At 38.8% G+C, this 19,541-nt stretch overlaps 1 protein-coding gene and 1 long non-coding RNA gene across 3 annotated transcripts in view; one reads left to right on the forward strand and one right to left on the reverse strand.

Annotated features, from left to right (window-relative positions):
• Positions 1–19,541, reverse strand: part of LOC109489862 — a 154,142-nt gene that overhangs the window by 64,647 nt on the left and 69,954 nt on the right. The gene's annotated exons all lie outside the window — the stretch shown is intronic.
• The window catches only part of ACMSD (aminocarboxymuconate semialdehyde decarboxylase), a 62,423-nt gene continuing 56,450 nt past the window's right edge, over positions 13,569–19,541 (forward strand). Inside the window, exon 1 of one of the 2 annotated variants that reach the window (XM_019801248.2) lies at positions 13,569–13,786. In XM_019801248.2, the coding sequence (XP_019656807.1) occupies positions 13,730–13,786 (57 nt within the window). In that variant the 5' untranslated portion in view covers positions 13,569–13,729. The remainder of the gene's footprint in view (positions 13,787–19,541) is intronic. The other variant, XM_002920718.4, reaches the window with a different exon arrangement.

The raw sequence follows: 19,541 nt of genomic DNA on the forward strand, positions 1-19,541 counted from the left end.
TGTTATTACCACACAAGCTAACCCAGTACTTCTCAAAATGTGGTCCCTGAATCTAAAGCAGCAGCATCACCTGGAAATTCATTAGAAATGCAAATTTGGGGGGCGCCTGGGTGGCACAGTGGTTAGGTGTCTGCCTTCGGCTCAGGGCGTGATCCCGGCGTTGTGGGATCAAGCCCCACATCAGGTTCCTCTGCTATGAGCCTGCTTCTTCCTCTCCCTCCCCCTGCTTGTGTTCCCTCTCTCGCTGGCTGTCTCTCTCTCTGTCAAATAAATAAATAAAATCTTAAAAAAAAAAAAAGAAATGCAAATTTGGGGGCTGCAGCCCAGACTTACTGAATCAGAAACACTGGGGGTGGGGCCCAGAATTCTGTCTTTTAATAAGCCTTGCAGATTATTCTAATGCTCATTAAAGTTTGAGAGCCACTGACCTAAGCTATCCTGAATAATTCTGCTTCCATCACCAATAAATTGACACTCTGTACCCAAAAATAAAATGTTCAAAGAAAGAATCTGGTCTAATTTAATCATCAACCCAATGGACAGAACTTTTGTACCATGCCACCTCATAGACCATTGTCCAGACTATAGACTAGCAATCTCAGGCCATGTGCCTTCCTCAAGTTCAGTCAACCCTGGCCCCCAGGGCCAAAGTTTGGAAGGGGGCAGGAAGGGTCACTGATACAGAGCATGGCTACACAAGCCTACACAACTATCTAAATACCCAACTTAGCAGCAGCAAAGGGTATAGTAGTTCAGAAGGGGCTGTGGATGCAGCAAGCAACATGACTGTTTTCCTCAATAAGTTATAACAAATACAGAATAATACACAGATTACAGGATAACAAAATAGAACACTATAAAGGAGTCGCAATAGACTCTACTGGTCTGTTAAGAATCATTTCCATCCTTCTTTTTGCCCTGTTTCTGCCAACATTAGTCTACAGAGGGGGTCTCTGAAGCTTTAGCCAGTGTTTCTGAATCTTGACGCATATTAGAATCACCTGAGGAACTTTAAAAACTACCAGAACTGTTAATTCTGAAACTGGATGGGATGCAATGGCAGGGAGCTGCCAGATTTAGCAACTAAAAATATAGGACGCATGGATGAATTCGAATTTTAGATAAATAATGATTTTTTTAGTATAAAGGTGTCCCGTGCAATAGTTGAGAGATACTAAAAATATTACTCATTGCTTATGAATTTAAATTTAATCAGGCCTCCCCAGACAGGGGGAGCAGGGGCAGGGCAGGGGCAGGAGGAGGGAGCAGATGGCTCAGTCTTTTTAAAGCTCCTGAAGTGATTACCATTTGAGGTTTAAGATTGAGAATTTCTAGTTTTGCTCAACCCATCTTTTACCCCACAGAGTAAAAGTTATTATTTTTTGTCATCAGAACTTTGAGTAAGTCCAGAGTGGAACTCATTCTTTTCTAAGAATGAAAAGCTTCCCCCCTCCATGGCACTGTAAAAGTGTATAATGATTGACAACCCTATCATTGTCATTATGAGTGAACAGCACATAAACCCCCATTATGTAAATGCCTACCACCTCATTTCTGAATTAGGCTTCAATTATGGCAACAGAGAGTGAAGAGGCTTAGTCAGACAGTAGAGCTGATCTCTGACTCAAAGTGGCAGAGAAAAAGAAGATGAATAAAATTCAAATGTACCAATAGCTTTTAGGTTGACACTCATAAATCTCATTTAGAGTGAGCCAATCATTTTTCCTGAGTTCCAGTAGCCATAGTTCTTTCTATGAGTATAGAATTTTATTAGGTTATTCTGATCTGGTGAAAGCTAATATAATCAGAGGAGATCCTGGATTGAATTAAAATTCATGGTTCCTGAAGCTGATTTAAAAAATAGTTCATGGGGAAACTGGAGTAGAATGTATACTGCTATGAGATTATTTATTCAATCACTGAAGCAAACAGCTGGCCCTATTATATCTAGGTTATCATAGTGAAACAAGAATATCGAATCAGCCTATGATAAAATAGGTAAAAGAGATTAAGAGATACAAGCTTCCAGTTAGAAATAAGTCACAGGGATGAAAGGCACAGCATAGTCAATAATATTGTATACTGATTGTATATTATAAATTGAATACTACTGAATATAGTCAATAGCATTCCAGTAACTTTGTATGATGACCAATGGTAACTACATTTATTGTGGTGAGCATTGTGTAACATATAGAATTGTCAAATCACTATTTTGTATGCCTGAAAATAATATAATATGGTATGTCAACCATATCATAAGAAAAGAAAATTGCTTAGAGAAGACAAATCATTATGATTCATGGCCAAATATGACATTAGTCATGGTGATCTTTGAGAACACTGACAATGTGACACATCATATATTCTTTTTAAATATATTTTATACACATTTCCAATGACCAGAATATTATAACTTCACTATGAAATATTTGAAAATATGAATATAAGTCATTCAGAATATCACTACTCTAATAGAACCATTATGTGCATTGGGCTGCATTTCCTTCTAGACTAGAAATTCCTTTGTGTGTTTTCATGTGGTTGTCCATCAAACATTTTAAAAATCCAACTACACTGCAGACCCAATGCTGCTCTTAATCACCTAGCAAGCAACTCAAATGCCATTTTATAATTATTCTTTTCTTTGCTTTCTTTTTAAGTCTCTAACCCTATCTCAGTGGATGACCTCACTTCCTACCTCAAAAAGACCATAGATACTAGCAACTCTTGAGGGTTGATTAACCTTTGGTTCAACACATCATGGTCCCCTCATATCTCTCTCTTCACCCTCAAAAGAGAGACAATCCCACCTCTCCTAAGCTAACATTCTACCTGGTCCTCATCACTTCCTGTCCCCCTGAGTTAACCCTCCACCTATACTCTGGTCTCCATTGCAGCATGTTTCCTCAAGTGGCTCCCATCTGTTGATAATATGGCTTATACATGGTGGGATTGTCTATCTCAACCTCCCCACCATATAATAATACATGCAATTCCTGGGGCGCCTGGGTGGCACAGCGGTTAAGCGTCTGCCTTCGGCTCAGGGCATGATCCCGGCGTTGTGGGATCGAGCCCCACATCAGGCTCCTCCACTATGAGCCTGCTTCTTCCTCTCCCACTCCCCCCTGCTTGTGTTCCCTCTCTCGCTGGCTGTCTCTATCTCTGTCGAATAAATAAATAAAATCTTAAAAAAAAAATACATGCAATTCCTAGTTGAGCTTGCAGAAATTTCTGGTATGTCACTATACAAATGTATACAAAATATAATTGTCCCTACTTTTCTGTAATACCTCTCAACTGTTAATAACACAAGCCCTATGCCATCAGATGGCAGAAACAATCTCAATTACATCAGGATTTCTCTTACACACTTTCTTTGAGGTTTTGTCTAAATTCTGGCAGGCCTGTATGACAACAATAATATGAAAAACAAAAAATAACCTTATATGCAACTTACTCTATGCTAGGCATTGTTTTACATGCCTTCTGTGTCTTAACTCATTTGATTCTTTTTAAAAATTTTTTATTTAAGCTCAATTTATGAACATATACTGCATTATTAGTTTCAAAGGTAGAATTTAGTGATTCATCAGTTGCATAGAACATCCAGTGCTTGTTACTTCAAGTGTCAAGTGTCCTCCTTATTGTCCATCACCCAGTTACCCCATTCCCTGACCCACCTTCTCTCCAGCAACCATCAGTTTGTTTCCTAGAGTTTGGTGTCTCTTACGATTTGCCTCCCTCTCTATTTTCATTTTATTTTATTTTTCCTTCCCTTCCCCTATATTACCTTTTTTCTTTCTTAAATTCCACAGATGAGTGAAATCATATGATTATTGTCTTTCTCCAAATGACTTATTTCACTTAGCATAATAGCCTCTAGTTCTATCCATGTCATTGCAAATGGCAAGATTTCATTCTTTTTGATGGCTGAGTAATATTCCATTGTGTATACATACCACATCTTCTTTATCCACTCATCTGTTGATGGACATCTGGGCACTTTCCATAGTTTGGTTATTGTGGACATTGCTGCCATAAACATTGGGGTGCATGTGCCCCTTTGAATCACTATGTTTGTACCCTTTGGATAAATACCTAGCAGTGCAATTGCTTTGAAAGAATTAATAAGATCGATAAACCCCTGATAAATTTTGATAAACTTATCAAAAAGAGAAGAGAAAGGACCGAAATAAATAAAATCATGGATGAAAGAGGTGAGATCACAACTAATACTGAAGAAATGCAATTATAAGAGAATATTATGAGCAATATATGCCAATAAATTAGGCAATCTGGAAGAAATGGATGCATTCCTAGAAACACATAAACTATCAAAACTGAAACAGGAAGAAATAGAAAACCTGAACAGACCCATAACCAGCAAAGAAATTTACTCATTTGATTCCTACAACAGCCCAAGGTAGAATTTATTATTCTCTCATTTTACATATGGGGAGATGAGTACATAGAAAATTAGTTATTGACTCAAGGAAACAAAGTTCTATAAGTCATGCTATAGTCTGTGCTCTAAACCATTTCCCCAGACCTCCCCGTTTAGTTTCTCTTGTAGCCCAAGGCATTAGCAGGCAGAGGTAGTATGTGACTTGGACCACTGTCTATATTGGCATCTGCTGAAACATCTTCCTTCTATCACAAACACATACAGGTGCCTGCTAACTCATCCTCATCCCTCATTCCAAGGCTCCTTTATCACTGGCTTACTTTCAGCTACTTCTATTTTCCCTTTGGGATCACTCTATAGCTTTCTTGCCTTACTGAGCTTCAGGCACTCTGCTTACCTACCTGAAGCCTTCTCTGGCTGGGTATAACATTCAACCACATTTCGTTGCCACCTTCCCAGGCACTATTTGGGAATAAAGGCACAGGTCCCTTCTACTACCAGATCAAGATCTCACGACCTATCTAGAGTTTCTTCTCACATTTAAACCCCAGGCTTGGCCATGGAAGGTAGGACATAAGGATGACCTCCTCAGGGACCCACAGTATCTAACACTCACCTCTTCTTCCTTGACTCCCCTCTGCCTAGTCTGGCAGGTCTTTATTTAGGTAGGGTGGGTGAAAATTTGATCTCAAACCTGTATCCTACAAAGTAATGGCTCAGTCTTTCCATCAATCACTCAAGCTAAGGTTTTTAAAACTCAAAATCCAGGGCCTGTGTGGCTCAGTCAGTCCAACTCTTGATTTTAGCTCAGGTCATGATCTCAGGGCCGTGGGATCAAACTCCATGTCCATCTGGTTCCACGCTCAGTGGGGAGTCTGCTTCTCTTTCTCTCTCTTCCTCTCTCTCTGCTCCCCCCAAATAAATTAATAAATCTTAAAAAAAAAACCTGAAAATCCAACAGCTGGTTTCTGTTTTTACTCTTGAACACCTAATCTTCCAAATACAAAAAGGGCTACAGGGTTCACAGAAATACTAAGAATGGTACCTTTTGCTGCATGATATTGAGTAAAGGCTAAATCTTTCACATAACAGTTTCACATGGGGCTTAGATAGAAATGTTCCTGAAAAAGACATTTTATCCACTTATTCATGTTAATTTACTTATTTATTAGTTTGTTGAGTATTTATGAAACACTTATAAAGCACTGTGTTGGTCAAAGTTTCCAGACAAATAGAACCAAGAAGATGTGTATATATAGAGACACTTATTTTAAGGAATTAGTTCATGTGATTTTGAAGGATGACAAGCCCAAAATCTGCAAGATAGGCTGAGAGGTTGGAGACCCAGAGTAGAATTGATGCTGCAATTAGAATCTGAAGGCTGGCAGAATTCCCTCTTCATGTGCAGAGGTCAGCCTTTTTATATTAAGGCCTTCAAATGAGTGAAGGAGCCCCATCCATATTATGGAGGATAATTTCCTTTTCTCAAAGTCCATTCATTCAAATATTAATCCCTTCTCCCTAAAAAAACCCTCACAGAAACATCTAGAATAGTTTTTAACCAAATATCTAGATACTGTGGCCTAGCCAAGTTGACAGATAAAATTAACCATCACAAGCACCTACTCATTTGTTTTTCACTAGGGATGTAACAGACAACAAAACAAACATGGTCCCTGGCCCCATGGTGTTTACTCAAAAAGTCATTAATTCAACAGTGCCTGGATGTAAACAAATTCAAATTTAAGTGCAAAAGATTGAAACTAGCTCTTTTACAAGTAGCAAGAATTGATAAGGAAGAGAAAAAGAGGTCGTTGGGTGCCAAAAGCTAGAAGCCTGGGAAAAGGTAGTAGAAAGGGATTCTTGTATCTTTGAAGATGAACTTGAAATCATTCACAGCTTTGTCAGGACCATTCTTACTCATTCCCCCAGCTAACTCTTGCAGGAGGAGGTAGTCCCCTTTTGCCATCTGGAGATGGGTATTGGCAGAAGAGGCTTCATGGAGGAGGTGATGTTTAAGCTAAATGTTCAGTGATCGAAAAATGTAAACTTGGCAGAAAGGGCAGAGAAAAGTTATTCCAAGCATTAGAGGTCAAAGAAGCCATATATAAAGCCCAAAAGGGAAATATATCATATTTGGGGAAGCACAAATATTCCCTGTGACTAGGGCACAGGGCACACTAGAAAAGCACAGAGACAAAAGAGGTGGAGAAGTACCCATGGGGCCTTGTTTCCCATGTGTGCTTGGACAGCACAGTGAGAAACCATAAAAAGTACTACACTGAAGGAGATGTGATTGTTTTGTGTTTTAGAAAGATCATGCTGGTCAAGAGTCCTGGGGATGGATTACAGTGGGCCAAGATGCCACCAGTGAGCAATTAAACAATCCTGGAGAAAGATGGTGGGGGCCTCAAAGAAAGACTGGAGAGAAGAGAACAAGGTTGGAAGATGCAATGGGATTAAAATTAAAAGACTGCGAGGGGTGCCTGGGTGGCACAGTTGATTAAGCAGCCGACTCTTAGTTTAGGCTCAGGTCATGATCTTTATCTCAGGGTACTGGGATCAAGCCCTGCATCGGGCTCTGTGGTCAGTGCAGAGTCTGCTTGAGATTATCCCTCTCCTTCTGCTCCTCCCACTCGTGCTCACTTTCCCTCTCTCTAAAACAAATGGATAAATCTTAAAAAAAAAAAGAAGAAGAAGAAGAACTTGGCAATTTATTGATTGTGCAGGTGGGGGGAAACTGGAGAAGAGGAGTGGTCCTTTCAACCAATGGAGCTGCCCACCTTCAAGTGGAACACACAAGCCTGGCCAAGGAGAAACACAGTCATGGTGACCTCAACAGAGGCATAACCCTACCCCATAGTCCGAGGTCACATAAAATCAGGGTTCTTATATAATCTAAGAAAGGGGGAGCAAGGTCCCTCAAATTGACTAATATCAGACTTCCTGCCAGTCTTTGTATATGGCAGACTAAGAAGTAATTGGGTTAGGTGTCATGGCATAATTCATAGCTGATAGTTTTCTATTACTCAAATTAATACTTACAGTAATTCTCTATGAGATCAATTCTATTATCATTGCTATTTGACAGAGACCATATAACCTTCTCAAGACCATCTAACTAATAAGCAGTACTCAGGAGTCAAAGCCTTGTTATTTAAGCTGACTCATAGCCATCAGATGAGGGCCAGGAGAAGGGAGCTACTCAGACTTAGTCTAAACCATTTTTTTATTTTTATACAATCCAATACTGAATAATTTAAGGATCTCTTGCCTTTTTCCACAAAGGAATGCCAGTATAAATGAGAATAAAGCTCATCTGATTTATAATTCATTTTCTTAAATGTGGAGATGAGATCTTACGTAATTTCCCTTTTTTGTTGTCACTTCCCTCATTACTGTAGTGGGAAATGAAAGGGTCAAGGACCCTATAATCTCCTGCCTAGTTAGCCGAAAAGTTTGCTTGTTTTTATAAGCAAAAATAAAAGCATTGCTCTCTCTGTTATAGGTACACTGAATACACAGAACTCATCAGATGTCATTACACATGTATCATTTTAAATATCCCACTTTCCCTTTAAGGTGAAAGGAGGTCCTCCTCCTCCCTCTGTATGAAAACCTATGCAGCCTCCATGACATTTCTACTCACTTTTACATAATAAAAATTCCTAAGCTCATTTTAAATTGCAAACCCAGTCTCAGTCGAAAAACTAAAAAATACCCACTGAAATAATATTAATAATCTCTTCAATCCTCATTGAAAGGTGAGGCTTCTCCCCCCAAATGTGGGCACACGTTTCTTTCTTCTCCTTTCCCAATTGGCAATTCTCCATTTAAGCTTGATCTCCTTTCCTGGGAGGGCCAAAGCAGGGAGAGAGAAGAAATGCTAGGGCTTTAGGACATCTGCTAATTAAATGGCCCTGTGGTAAAATGGTTTAGAGCTCTGTGGGCAGGCTGGAGCTTAAAATGCTCTCTCTCTTTCTCTTGTGAAATGCTTTTGAGATTCTTTAGTGGCTCCTTGCATTGGGGCCTTCCTCTGCAGCTCCCTGTAGATAATTTTTATCTGACTTATCAATAATTGAGAGACATATGTTGGAAAATTTTTCAAATTTTCAAATACATACATATATATATTTGGAATATGTGTTGTGTGCATTACATATTTTGAGGCAATCTGGTATACCAAATTTAGAATTATTATGGCTTTGTACTTAGCTGAACCTTTTTATTATTATAGTGATCCTCCTTTGACTTAACAATGCATTTTGTATTGTGGTCTCTTATTTGCATTAATGTGAAGTATTTATGACAGACGTGGCTATCATGGCCTTCTTTTGGTTAGAATTTGCTTCTTCTATTTTCTCTTTCCTTTTTACTTTCAAACTATTTCTATCCTTAGGTTTAAATATGTTTCTAATAAAAAACATTTAGCTGGATGTAGATATTTCTGTCATTTTATTGTGTTCTATTTGCCTACTTTTTCCACGTTTCTTTTTTTTTTCTCTATTGCCTTCTTTTAGATTGATTTTTTTTCTTATTCAAATTTCCACTTAACAGGATTGAAAGTTATATGCTCTGTGTATATTCTTTTAGTAGTTACTCTGAAAATTCTACCATGCCCAATTGGGGTAGCTTGGATAATGCTCCCCACTCAAGGATTTCCATGCCCTATTCCCAGAACCTGCAAAAATGTTACTTTACATGGTTAAAAGGACTTTGAAAATGTGATGATGTTAAGGATTTTGAGATGGGGAAATTATTCTGGGTTATCTGGGTGGGTCCATTGTAATTATATGAATCTTTACAAGAGGGAGAGGGAAGGGTTAGAGTAAAAAAAAAAAAAAGTGGTGTGACAGAAACGGAAAGACTGAAAGATAATACACTGCTGGCTTTGGAGATGGAGGATGGAGTCCGAGCCAAGGATGCAGACAGTCTCTAGAAGGCAGAAAAAGCGAGGAAACATATCCTTTTCTAGAACCTTCAGCAGGAACACAGCCCTGCTGACCCATTTTAGATTTCTGAGTTCCAAAACAGTAAGAGAATAAGCCTGTATTGGTTTAAACCATGAAGAATGTAGTCTTTGTTATAGCAGCAATTGAAAATAAATACAGATTTTGGTACCCAGAAGAGGGGTGCCACTGTAACAAATACCAAAAAATGTGAAAACGACTTTGGAATTGAGTAATGGGTAGAGGGTGGAAGAACTTTGAGGTGTATGATAGAAAAAAATCCTAGATTCCCTTGAACAGACTGTTAATAGACAGGTGTATGCAAATGATCTGCCAGTGAGGGCTCAGAAGGAAATGAGGGACATGATAGAAAGTAGAGGAAAGGGGGTCCTTGTATATAACAAGTGGCAGAAAACTTAGTTCAATTGTGTGTCTTACAGCTGTATAGAAATAAGAATTTATCAATAGCTAAATCGTGGAAGGAGCCAAGATGCCCTTCAACAGATGACTGGATTAAGAAGTTGTGGTCCATATACAATGGAATATTACTCAGCTATCAAAAAGAACGATTTCTCAACATTTGCTGGAACATGGACGGCACTGGAAGAGATAATGCTAAGTGAAATAAGTCAAGCAGAGAAAGACAATTATCATATGGTTTCTCTTCTATGGAACATAAGAACTAGGAAGATCGGTAGGAGAAGAAAGGGATAAAGAAAGGGGGGGTAATCAGAAGGGGGAATGAAGCATGAGAGACTATGGACTCTGAGAAACAAACTGAGGGCTTCAGAGGGGCGGGGGGTGGGGGAATGGGATAGGCTGGTGATGGGTAGTAAGGAGGGCACGTATTGCATGGTGCACTAGGTGTTATACGCAACTAATGAATCATTGAACTTCACATCAAAAACCAGGGATGTACTGTATGGTGACTAACATAATATAATAAAAAATATTATTATAATAAAAAAAATAAACATACTTGGTTGAGAGTTTTCAAAAAAAAAAAAGAAATAAGAAATTTTAAGTGATGAAACTGGATATTTGGCTGAGGAGATTTCCAAGAAAAGTGTTAAAGGTTCAACCTAGTTCCTTCTTGGTGATTACAGTAAAATGCAAGAAGAAAAAGACAGATTGAAAAACTAGTAAGAGAAAAGGAATCAGGACTTGGTGATTTAGGAAACTCTCAAAAGTATGGTTGGACAACCTTCTGCAAGTGATTTATCTCCTTAATGAAGGCTTTATCATTGTTATTACTGATATTATTTTAAATACTTAATATTATTTAGAATTACTCATATGATTACCAGTTTCTTTCCTTCCCATGCATTCTTATATTTCAGACCTTCTTTCTGGAGTTTTTTTCCTCCTTTCTGGAGTATATCATTGGGAATTCCTTAAGTGAAGATCTTTTGGTAGCAAACTCAGTTTTCATCTGAAGATATCTTTGCTTCTCCCTCATCGTTAAAATTAAGTTTTACAAAGTATATGATTCCAGGTTGATAGTTCATGTGTATCATCCTTTTGAGCATATTTTCTGTTGTCCTATGGCTCCTTTCATTGCTGTGAGAAGTTGGCTGTCAGTCTAATTGCTGAGTTTTGAAGGTGTTCTTTCTCTCTCTAGCAGTTCATAGGATCTGATCTTTATTACTGGTGTTCTATAGTTTTACTACAAAGTTTCTAGAAATGAAGTTCTTTTGTTAATCTTTCTTGATATAGTTTTTTATTCTTAGATCTGTTGGCTCATCAGGTCTAGAAAATTCTCAGCTATTATCTCTTGGGATATCTCTCCTCTAACTTCTCTCTCCTCTCTTTCAGCACTTCTGTTAGACTCTTATTTTATCCTTCATACTCTGTGACACTCTTAAATATGATCAATCCCCTCATCTCTCTGTGCAAGTCTCTCTTCCAGTTCATTAATTCTCCACTCAACTATGTCTATTCTGCTGTTTAATCCACCCACTGCATTTTTTATTCAAATATTACATTTTCATTTATTAAAGTTTTGTCCCTTTTCAAACTTGGTCAGTCATTTGACAGTCTGTTAATTTTTAAATTTTTATTTCTTTAAACATTCCATGTAAAATAAATTTATATTCTATGTTTAATAATTCCAATACTTATGTCCTTGGAGGTTTAAATCTATAGAAATAATATAGGCATTCCCTCATGGTGGCTTTTTTCCTCATGTGTGTAGAATTTTTTATTATGAGCCAATATTTTCTTGACCTTAATCTGTGGCAATACTGAGGGGACTAAGTTGTGATGCTCTTTTCCAGGAAAGATTTCTATTTTCTCTTTCTCGGCATGGGTAGGAATGGAGTAGTCAAGGATTACCAACCGTACCACTTCAGTTAAAACATTCAGTAGCTGTCTTTGGATAATACTTCTCAAAGAATTCTCAGGAAAAAATTGTTATTAATTCTTTTCTTTTTCTTCCTTTTTTTCTCATCATGGAGACAGATGTCCTTACAGACTCCTTTTGTTGACCAGTGGATTTCTTTCTTCTAGTCTGTTTATTTTCCAGGGGTCTAGCCCCTTCAAAAATTCTAGTTAAATGAAGGAGTCTCAGTTTTATACAAGCCCATGGTATGATCTCCTACTCCCCTGAGATACAAATCCTCAAAGCTCTAGAATTCTGAGTCTACACTGCCTGCGTTCAAATTCTGTCTTTTCTCTGACCACTTTTTCTCTGACCATGGACAAGTTACCTAACTTCTCTGTGCCTCAGTTTCCTCTTCTATAAAATGGATATTAGTAATAATTGCTCTCCTATAGGATTGTTATAAGGAATAAATGAACTAATATGAGTAAAATGCTTGAAACAGTGCCTGAGCCACAGAATGTGCTCCAAAAGTGCTTACACTTACTTTGGGTATTGGCATGTGCCCCCATGTTGATATAAGGCTCTCTTACTCAGTGTTAGCTCACTGAACTTCTAAAAAATGATCTTGAGGATTTGCTCTATTTTCTTTCAAGCTGAGCAGCATTTAAAGAATGTTTGTTATAATTTACCCAGAATCTAGTTTAACTTGTTATAACTTACCCATAATCTAGTTGAAAAAAATGTTGGTTACAGTTTTTCCAGAATCTAGTTGAAAAGCCTAGTAGGAAGGCTGTTTTGATGACTTAGTACCTGTGCTGTGGACACTGAGATGAAGGGATCATTCCAAAGCAGTTTCAAGGCTGTGCCAGGGACCTCAGGTCCTTGAACATTTTAAGCTTTCCAGGAATAGAAAAAGGTTAACAGAATAACAAAGGGCTGTTTTGTTCTAGGCTCTCTTTAGAGGCATGACAAATAGCCCCACTTAATGCTCCAGTGGAAGACCTCCCCAAAGTGCTCTGACAACTCTCAGTGGAATGCTTACTTTATTTTTTCCTCTGCACTTAAGCTGTGTACAATTAACTATTACAACATATGCATTATTTTACCTCATTCAACCTCAATAAATATTAAATGCATGAATGAACAAATGAAAGAAAAAGGCAATGGAAAAATAACATGTATGAAGAATGGACTCTTTCTCTGATTTAAAACTAAAGGTGAAACTTCCCCCATAACTTTTCAACATGCTAAATTTTCATGAACAAGCCAATTGATCGATATTGTTTAAAAATATCAAGGTAAATAACTGAACAAAAAGCAAAAGCATTAAAATTGGTTTCTTCTGGGGAATGAAACCAATGATAAGGTGAGTCGGTGATCTACTGTTCTTTAAAAACCCTCTGTCCTATTAGATTTCTAACCATGTGCTATTTGATTTTTTACTATGCATATCTTTTTTTAAAGATCTATTTATTTATTTTAGAGAGAGAGAGAGAGAACAAGCGGGAGGGGCAGAGAAAAAGGAAGAGAGAATATCAAGCAGACCCCAGGCTAAGCAGAGAGTCCCACTGGGGCTCGATCCTACAACCATGAGATCACTACCTGAGCCGAATCCAAGAGTTGGACACTCAACCAACTGTGCCACCCAGGAGGCCCAGATTTTTTATTAGGTATATCTTGGGGAAAAAATGAAATATTTAAAAGCAAAGATTAGCCAATTTTGGACCTTCTGTAACTCAAAAGCACCCAGTAGTACATCTGACCTCATGAGGTTTAGTACAGTCTTTTATTTTATCTTATTTTTTAATTTAGTGCCCAGAGTCCCAATTCCCAAAGAGTTGTTGACCCAAAGCCAGGTTGACAAATAAACAGAATTCTGAACTTTAATAAGGCAGTTCCAGTGGACCTAGACCGAGCTGAGTAAGCCTACTGACTGGTGCCAGAAACTAGCTGTAAAGGGACTATGTAAATCGATTAACTCCTTGGTTTTTATGGAGATCTCTTGATACCAAAACGTCTTTCTTTACATGCTTCTCTGATCCTGTGGAGATGAAAATTGACGTCCATAGTCATATTCTACCAAAAGAATGGCCAGATCTAAAAAAGGTAATGGTGATTAATCTCCTGAATTATTTCTGGAACTTCTCCAGGGTTTCTCACTGCTTCTATTACAGATCTATCTCTTCTTTGGGGAATTAGATGTTAAGTTTCTCTGCTCTAGGGGTGATTTAAAATTATTTGGTAGCTCTGATTTCCCAGTTTTTTAAAATTACTTTTATATTTATTTTGAAAGAACATTGATCAAAGAAGTAAGTGCCTTCTCAAAATCCCCTTTTCTCCTCAAATGAAGCATTCTTTAAAATTTCTGGACAATTTAAGTCAGGCAGTTTTACTTCCATTTAAATCACATATTCAGCTGCTGGGAAGATACGTGCCAACTACAGAATTTAAAGTTACAGCTCCAAGTAAAAGACTATTAAAAAATGGAATGTGATAGGCTTCCAGGACTTCTAAAACACATCTCCTTTCCAAAATGTTTAAAATAAGTTTTAGAAGCATCAAGAGATAGCTTTGTGGAATTTTTTTTAAGTCTATTTTAGGACACTGTCTGAAACCTTTCCTTTTGATGTTCTTTAAGCTGTAAATCCTTGTTATGAACTAGAGAGTAGGAACATCAAAAAACCCTAGAGAAAATGACATGAAGCCTTTGTACAATGGGTGTCTCTTTCTCTGTTTCTCAACAGAAGGAAATTTCCTTTTGTCATTAAGAGCTTTCAAATGAATACTAAAAGAAGGAGGTCGGGAACAGGAAGAAATTTATAATTGGTTTGAGCTTTATTCAGGCTAAGTATCAGGTTTTACCCAGTCTTCAGCCTTCTCTAGTATTTTCATGCCACTAATAATGTTTCATCTTTTTTATCCCAAGTGAGGAAAAATGAATTAACACAAACTCTAATTAAAAATATGCTTTATTGTGCAAGTAAGTGAAACTATTTTCTTCTCATAACTGTGTCTCCTGGAAGAATGTTAATCTTGTTTCTTTGCCCATTGGTACTTTAGGTAAGGTGGATAGTAGACACTGTAGACTGAAAAATACATATGATGCTGAACCATCTGTGTAAGGCTTTCCTGTTATAGCAGGTAGTAAAAACTAGCCATACCAACTGACCCCTCCAGGAGTCTAAGTGCCTACATGGGAACTTGTTGCTCTGAATGCTATTGTCCTCATCATGTTTTATTAAAGTGTAAACACCACTTCACAAGGTTAGTGATGAAGACCCAGAGCAGCCTAAAAAGTGCCTCCTCTTTGCTAAAGGGAGAAAACTTTCTACCTAGTATCCTGTGCCACAACCCCACCTCCCATTATCTGCCTCCCACCCTGAAGCCTGCCTCCAGTTTGAACAGAGAAGCTGTCACCAAGAGCTGACAATTTCTAGGTGACCCCACCAAATGCAGGGCCCTAAAGAAATTGTTAAATTGCTTAGGAAGCTGAAAGATGCAGAGCTTAGGGAGGCTATAACCATAAATGTGTGCCCTAGAGACTTCCTAAGCACATGTTCTGCTGGCTCTTTATCCCTCTTCTTCTTATTTTTTTTTTTAAGATTTATTTATTTATTTGAGGCAGGGGAGGGGTAGTGGGAGAGGGAGAGAGAGTCCCAAGCAGACTCCACACTGAATGTGGAGCCTGATGAGGGGCTGGATCTCACAATCTGAGATCGCAACCTGAGCTGAAACCAAGAATGGGACACTTAACCAAATGAGCCACCCAGGCACCCCCTCCCTTCTCCTTCTTAACTTCTAGCTGTCTCCTCAAAAGAGGGGAGGGGCATTTTGTCCCAATAAACCAGGGTTCTATCTAGTAGTCTCATGTGCTGCAAACAGATAACTGATACACTTAATAATGTTGATGACATAATGATAGTAATAATAACAATTATACTCTTAGACTTCCAGGGAGCAATATATATACATTTGATTCACATAAAAATCATGTAAATTGCAGATAGGGTTTATATTATTAATCTTGCTGGACCAATGAATGCCTGAGACTCAGAAATGAGCCTCTAATCCCCAAGCCATGTGGGACTGTGGCAGCCCCTCTACAGCATTACCACCACAACCACCTTGATAGAGCTGGCTCAGGTAACTCATATACTGCTATGAGGATGTCCCTGCTTCCCTCTGTCCCCTATTGCCTCCCTCGACACCAGCCTGTTCCCCAATTCTGCACACTCATGTAAACCCACTGAGGGCCTCATCACAGAGTCACTGGAACCTGACTTCAATTGACAGGTCAAGCAAGTAGATCTGTTATGTGGTAAAGTTTTCATTTGATTACAGGCAAGCCAGTGATGAAAAAAACCAGCAGAAAAACAGTTGTGTGTTTTCAAACTGGGAGAAAGATTATAGACATACATCTAAATAGTGCTGGGATTCTTCTTCCTCTCTCCCCATTTTCAGTCCGTATAGTCAGAGTAAAGCGAGCATTAAAGTGACATGAGTCCTTGGCGTTCATATAATTTGGTAATTATGGCAGTTTTTCCTTTATCTTCAAATTGTTTCTTAAGGGGTAAAATATTATTTCAAAACATCAATCTTTTCTCACCATTTTTTCAAGATTTCCAATAAAAGAATGAAAAGGAAAAGCCAGTACTATTTTGTTTCAGAGGATGAAGCCCCTTTGGAAGAACTAATATCTGTTTTCCAACCTGCCTTTCCCTATTAAACATTAATGGACACACCTCATAACCTTGACCTCCTACTGCAGTGAAGAAACAGAAAAGCAGAATCAACATGTCTGGGTTGATAATTAACTAATGATTACAAAGGACTGGGATTGGAGAAATCTTTTCATTTTCATTTGCTAATAATGATTTTACTCAGACTTGCAGTTAAGATCCTTGGGGGGGGGATCTATCTCAGGTGGAAAGACAGCAGATGCAGGGGGCAGTTGATTACATTGTGTTTCTGATGCATCAGGACCCCCCACTCTCTGCTGTCATAAAGAGGAGGATGGTGGCCCAAGGAACCATGGTAAACACTGTTTCAGGTTGATCCACGATGAGATTATTCAGAACAACAATGATGATAATAAGGTCTTGGCTCTTTCCTTCAGTAAGAATTTATGGACTACCTACTATGTCCCCAGTAGTAAGATTTGCAAAGATTCTTCTAGTTTTAAATGGGGTCGAAAAATTCTGGCCTTTAATAAATAATACCTTTTCCTCTTTTTTCATTAACAATGATTTAATTGCACTTGATCACTGTCAGGTTTTAGGAGACAAAATTCCAGGCATAACCTGACTTTTAAGCAACCCCTCTGAGGAAACAGATATCTGGTTTCATCACACAGGAAGTTCCTTATTCACCTCATGAAGGGTGAGGTCCCCAAGACACTAAAAATGCCATTCAATTCATCTACCTCTGATTCATATGAATCCATCTCAGAAACATATCTCATATATAGAACTGAATTCCCTTGCATTTTTTAATTTGTTTTTTATTGTCATGCCCTTAAATGCCTATGGAACACTGGTCATTGTCAATCAAACATTTCCAGACTGTTAATGCCTCTTGGCATATGCTCTCACCAAAACTACTTTCAAGGTCATAAATTTCAGATCCCAGGCTTGGTTCAACCTAGGATGACAGCTGCAGAACAATGTAGAGCCCAGACATGGCGCAGTTGCCCTGAATAGGTTAGGCCTTTGCAGGGGGCTCAGAAGAAACACAAAGTGGTCAAATTTTGTGCTTTCCAAGAAAGAGGAAGGAGGAACACAAGGTGACAAGAGCTCCTTCCTTCAGAGCACTCTTTAATGTCTGATCGTAGGGTATGCCTTCTTCCACCACCTAAGGATAAAATAGGCTGCCACACTGTGCTACTTCCAATGCCATCCCTGTCTGCTACCACCACCGCCATGAAGCCCACTAACACAAGCATCACCGCTACCACCTCACAACCTCTACCATTGCCACCACCACTGCCATCCCTACAAACACCACAAACATCACAATCACCACCTTTGTCACTACCTCCTCCACCTCCACCACCACCAACGCCACTGTCACCATCATCATGATCATTGTTAGCACTGATGAGGCCCTTTCTATAAGCCAGGTCTGGTATCAATAGCTTTCTATGAATTTTATCTCAATTAATTCCCGTAAAACCCTATGTCACAGGTACATATGAAGCACAAAATGTAGCCTCATTTTACACATAAGGAAACAGTGCTTTTGAGATGCTAAGTTACTCCAACAAACTCAAGGATCTTGTAAGTGGTTTGTGATGTGTGACAAGATCCCTTTGTTCTGCCTCCCTCTGCCTCTCTGCCCTTCTTCCAATGGAATACATCTTTAGTATGCTAACTTATGGGTTAAAGTTCCTTAGCAAATTAAGAAGTAAGAAAGACAGTGAGGAAAGAAGGAATAGAGAAAGAAAGAAGAAAAGAAGGAGAGAAGAAAACAAGGAAACAAAACCTTTTATTCTACAGTAAAGTAAGATTCAATGGCAACTTTCCAATTCAAGAGAAAGTTTATTTACTCTAAAATGTAACTGGTTGAGGACATATACCACCTCCTTCGCCAATATAAATCTCTCAGCAGCTTTATCCAGGAGAAGGTCTGGGGAGGTGGGTGGGAACACAAGGGTATTAAATGCATGAAAGGAGAAGAGTGGAGTGGAGCGGTAGAAGGGCAAAAGAGAAACTCAGTACAAAGAAGAGAAGCTAGGCCCCCTGGTGGATAGTTTCCTTTGCATACCCAGCCTACTACTCCAGGTCCTCTGTCATTTAGGAAGGGGGCAGGTAGATTTCCAGAGCTAATATGATTATTTGGAGCTAGAACTCAAGAAAAGACCATATGCCAAGGTAGAATAAGGCTGGTACAGAATTTACCAAATCTTAAATCTCTTGGGGCAGGCCCTGGTCACAGATGCAGAGACATACAAACACCCCTGTGCTGCAGGCCCAGACCTCTCCTCTCAGTCGGGAGGTGAGACGGCAGCTAGGAAGAGGAACATGCCAAGACCTGACTCCCTCAAGACAACTTCCCTGTAATATGACATGAAAGCCAACCACTGTTAGCTGGTTTCATCCAACTACAAGAAGGAAGAAGTTGAGCTGATGTTCAGCTTTCCTACCCTATCACTACTGACAAGAGCTGTTGATGAGCTCTTCACATCAATGTTTCCAGCCCCTACAGCTTCTCTTCTTCCACCACACTGTGACAGTCACTGTTCTGAAGCTTGGAAACACTGAAAATTGTTAGTTCCTCTCCAATCTGACCCCAGATCATCTTTGCAACCTCCTTCCCTAGATACTATCTGACTCAAGTTGGTGGTCAGTACCCTCCTCCAGGCTAGCAGAGAGCTTGGGTATTACTCTACCACAGCATGTCTCACACACCATTACCCTTCAGTACTTGCTAGCCCAGCCTCACACGTTCAAGAATGTGCTCCACACAGGCTGGAAGTGTCCTTCACTTTTATCTTCTCTGCCCTAGTAAGCTGGTCAGGGGTGGGATTCCATGAGGGTTTGAAGAATGAATGAACAAAATGAGATTTTAAAACCTATAGTTACATGAGTCATATATACCTGTGCTCTTAAGCAGTCTTTGAAAATTTTTAATTAATGACCTCAAGAAGAAATATATTTTATATTACGACTCAAGAACATTCATATATATAACGGAAAAGTCTAATGAAACTAATAGCATAAGGGAAACATTCTAATATATTATTCTATTCTACTCTGTTCTTTTCTACTTCACTCTACTCCATTTCATTCCATTCCATTCCATTCCATTCCATTCCATTCCATTCCATTCCATTCCATTCCATTCCATTCCTTCACTATTTTAC

Source organism: Ailuropoda melanoleuca, chromosome 2 (genome assembly GCF_002007445.2).
Source record: "Ailuropoda melanoleuca isolate Jingjing chromosome 2, ASM200744v2, whole genome shotgun sequence".
NCBI lineage: Eukaryota > Metazoa > Chordata > Mammalia > Carnivora > Ursidae > Ailuropoda > Ailuropoda melanoleuca.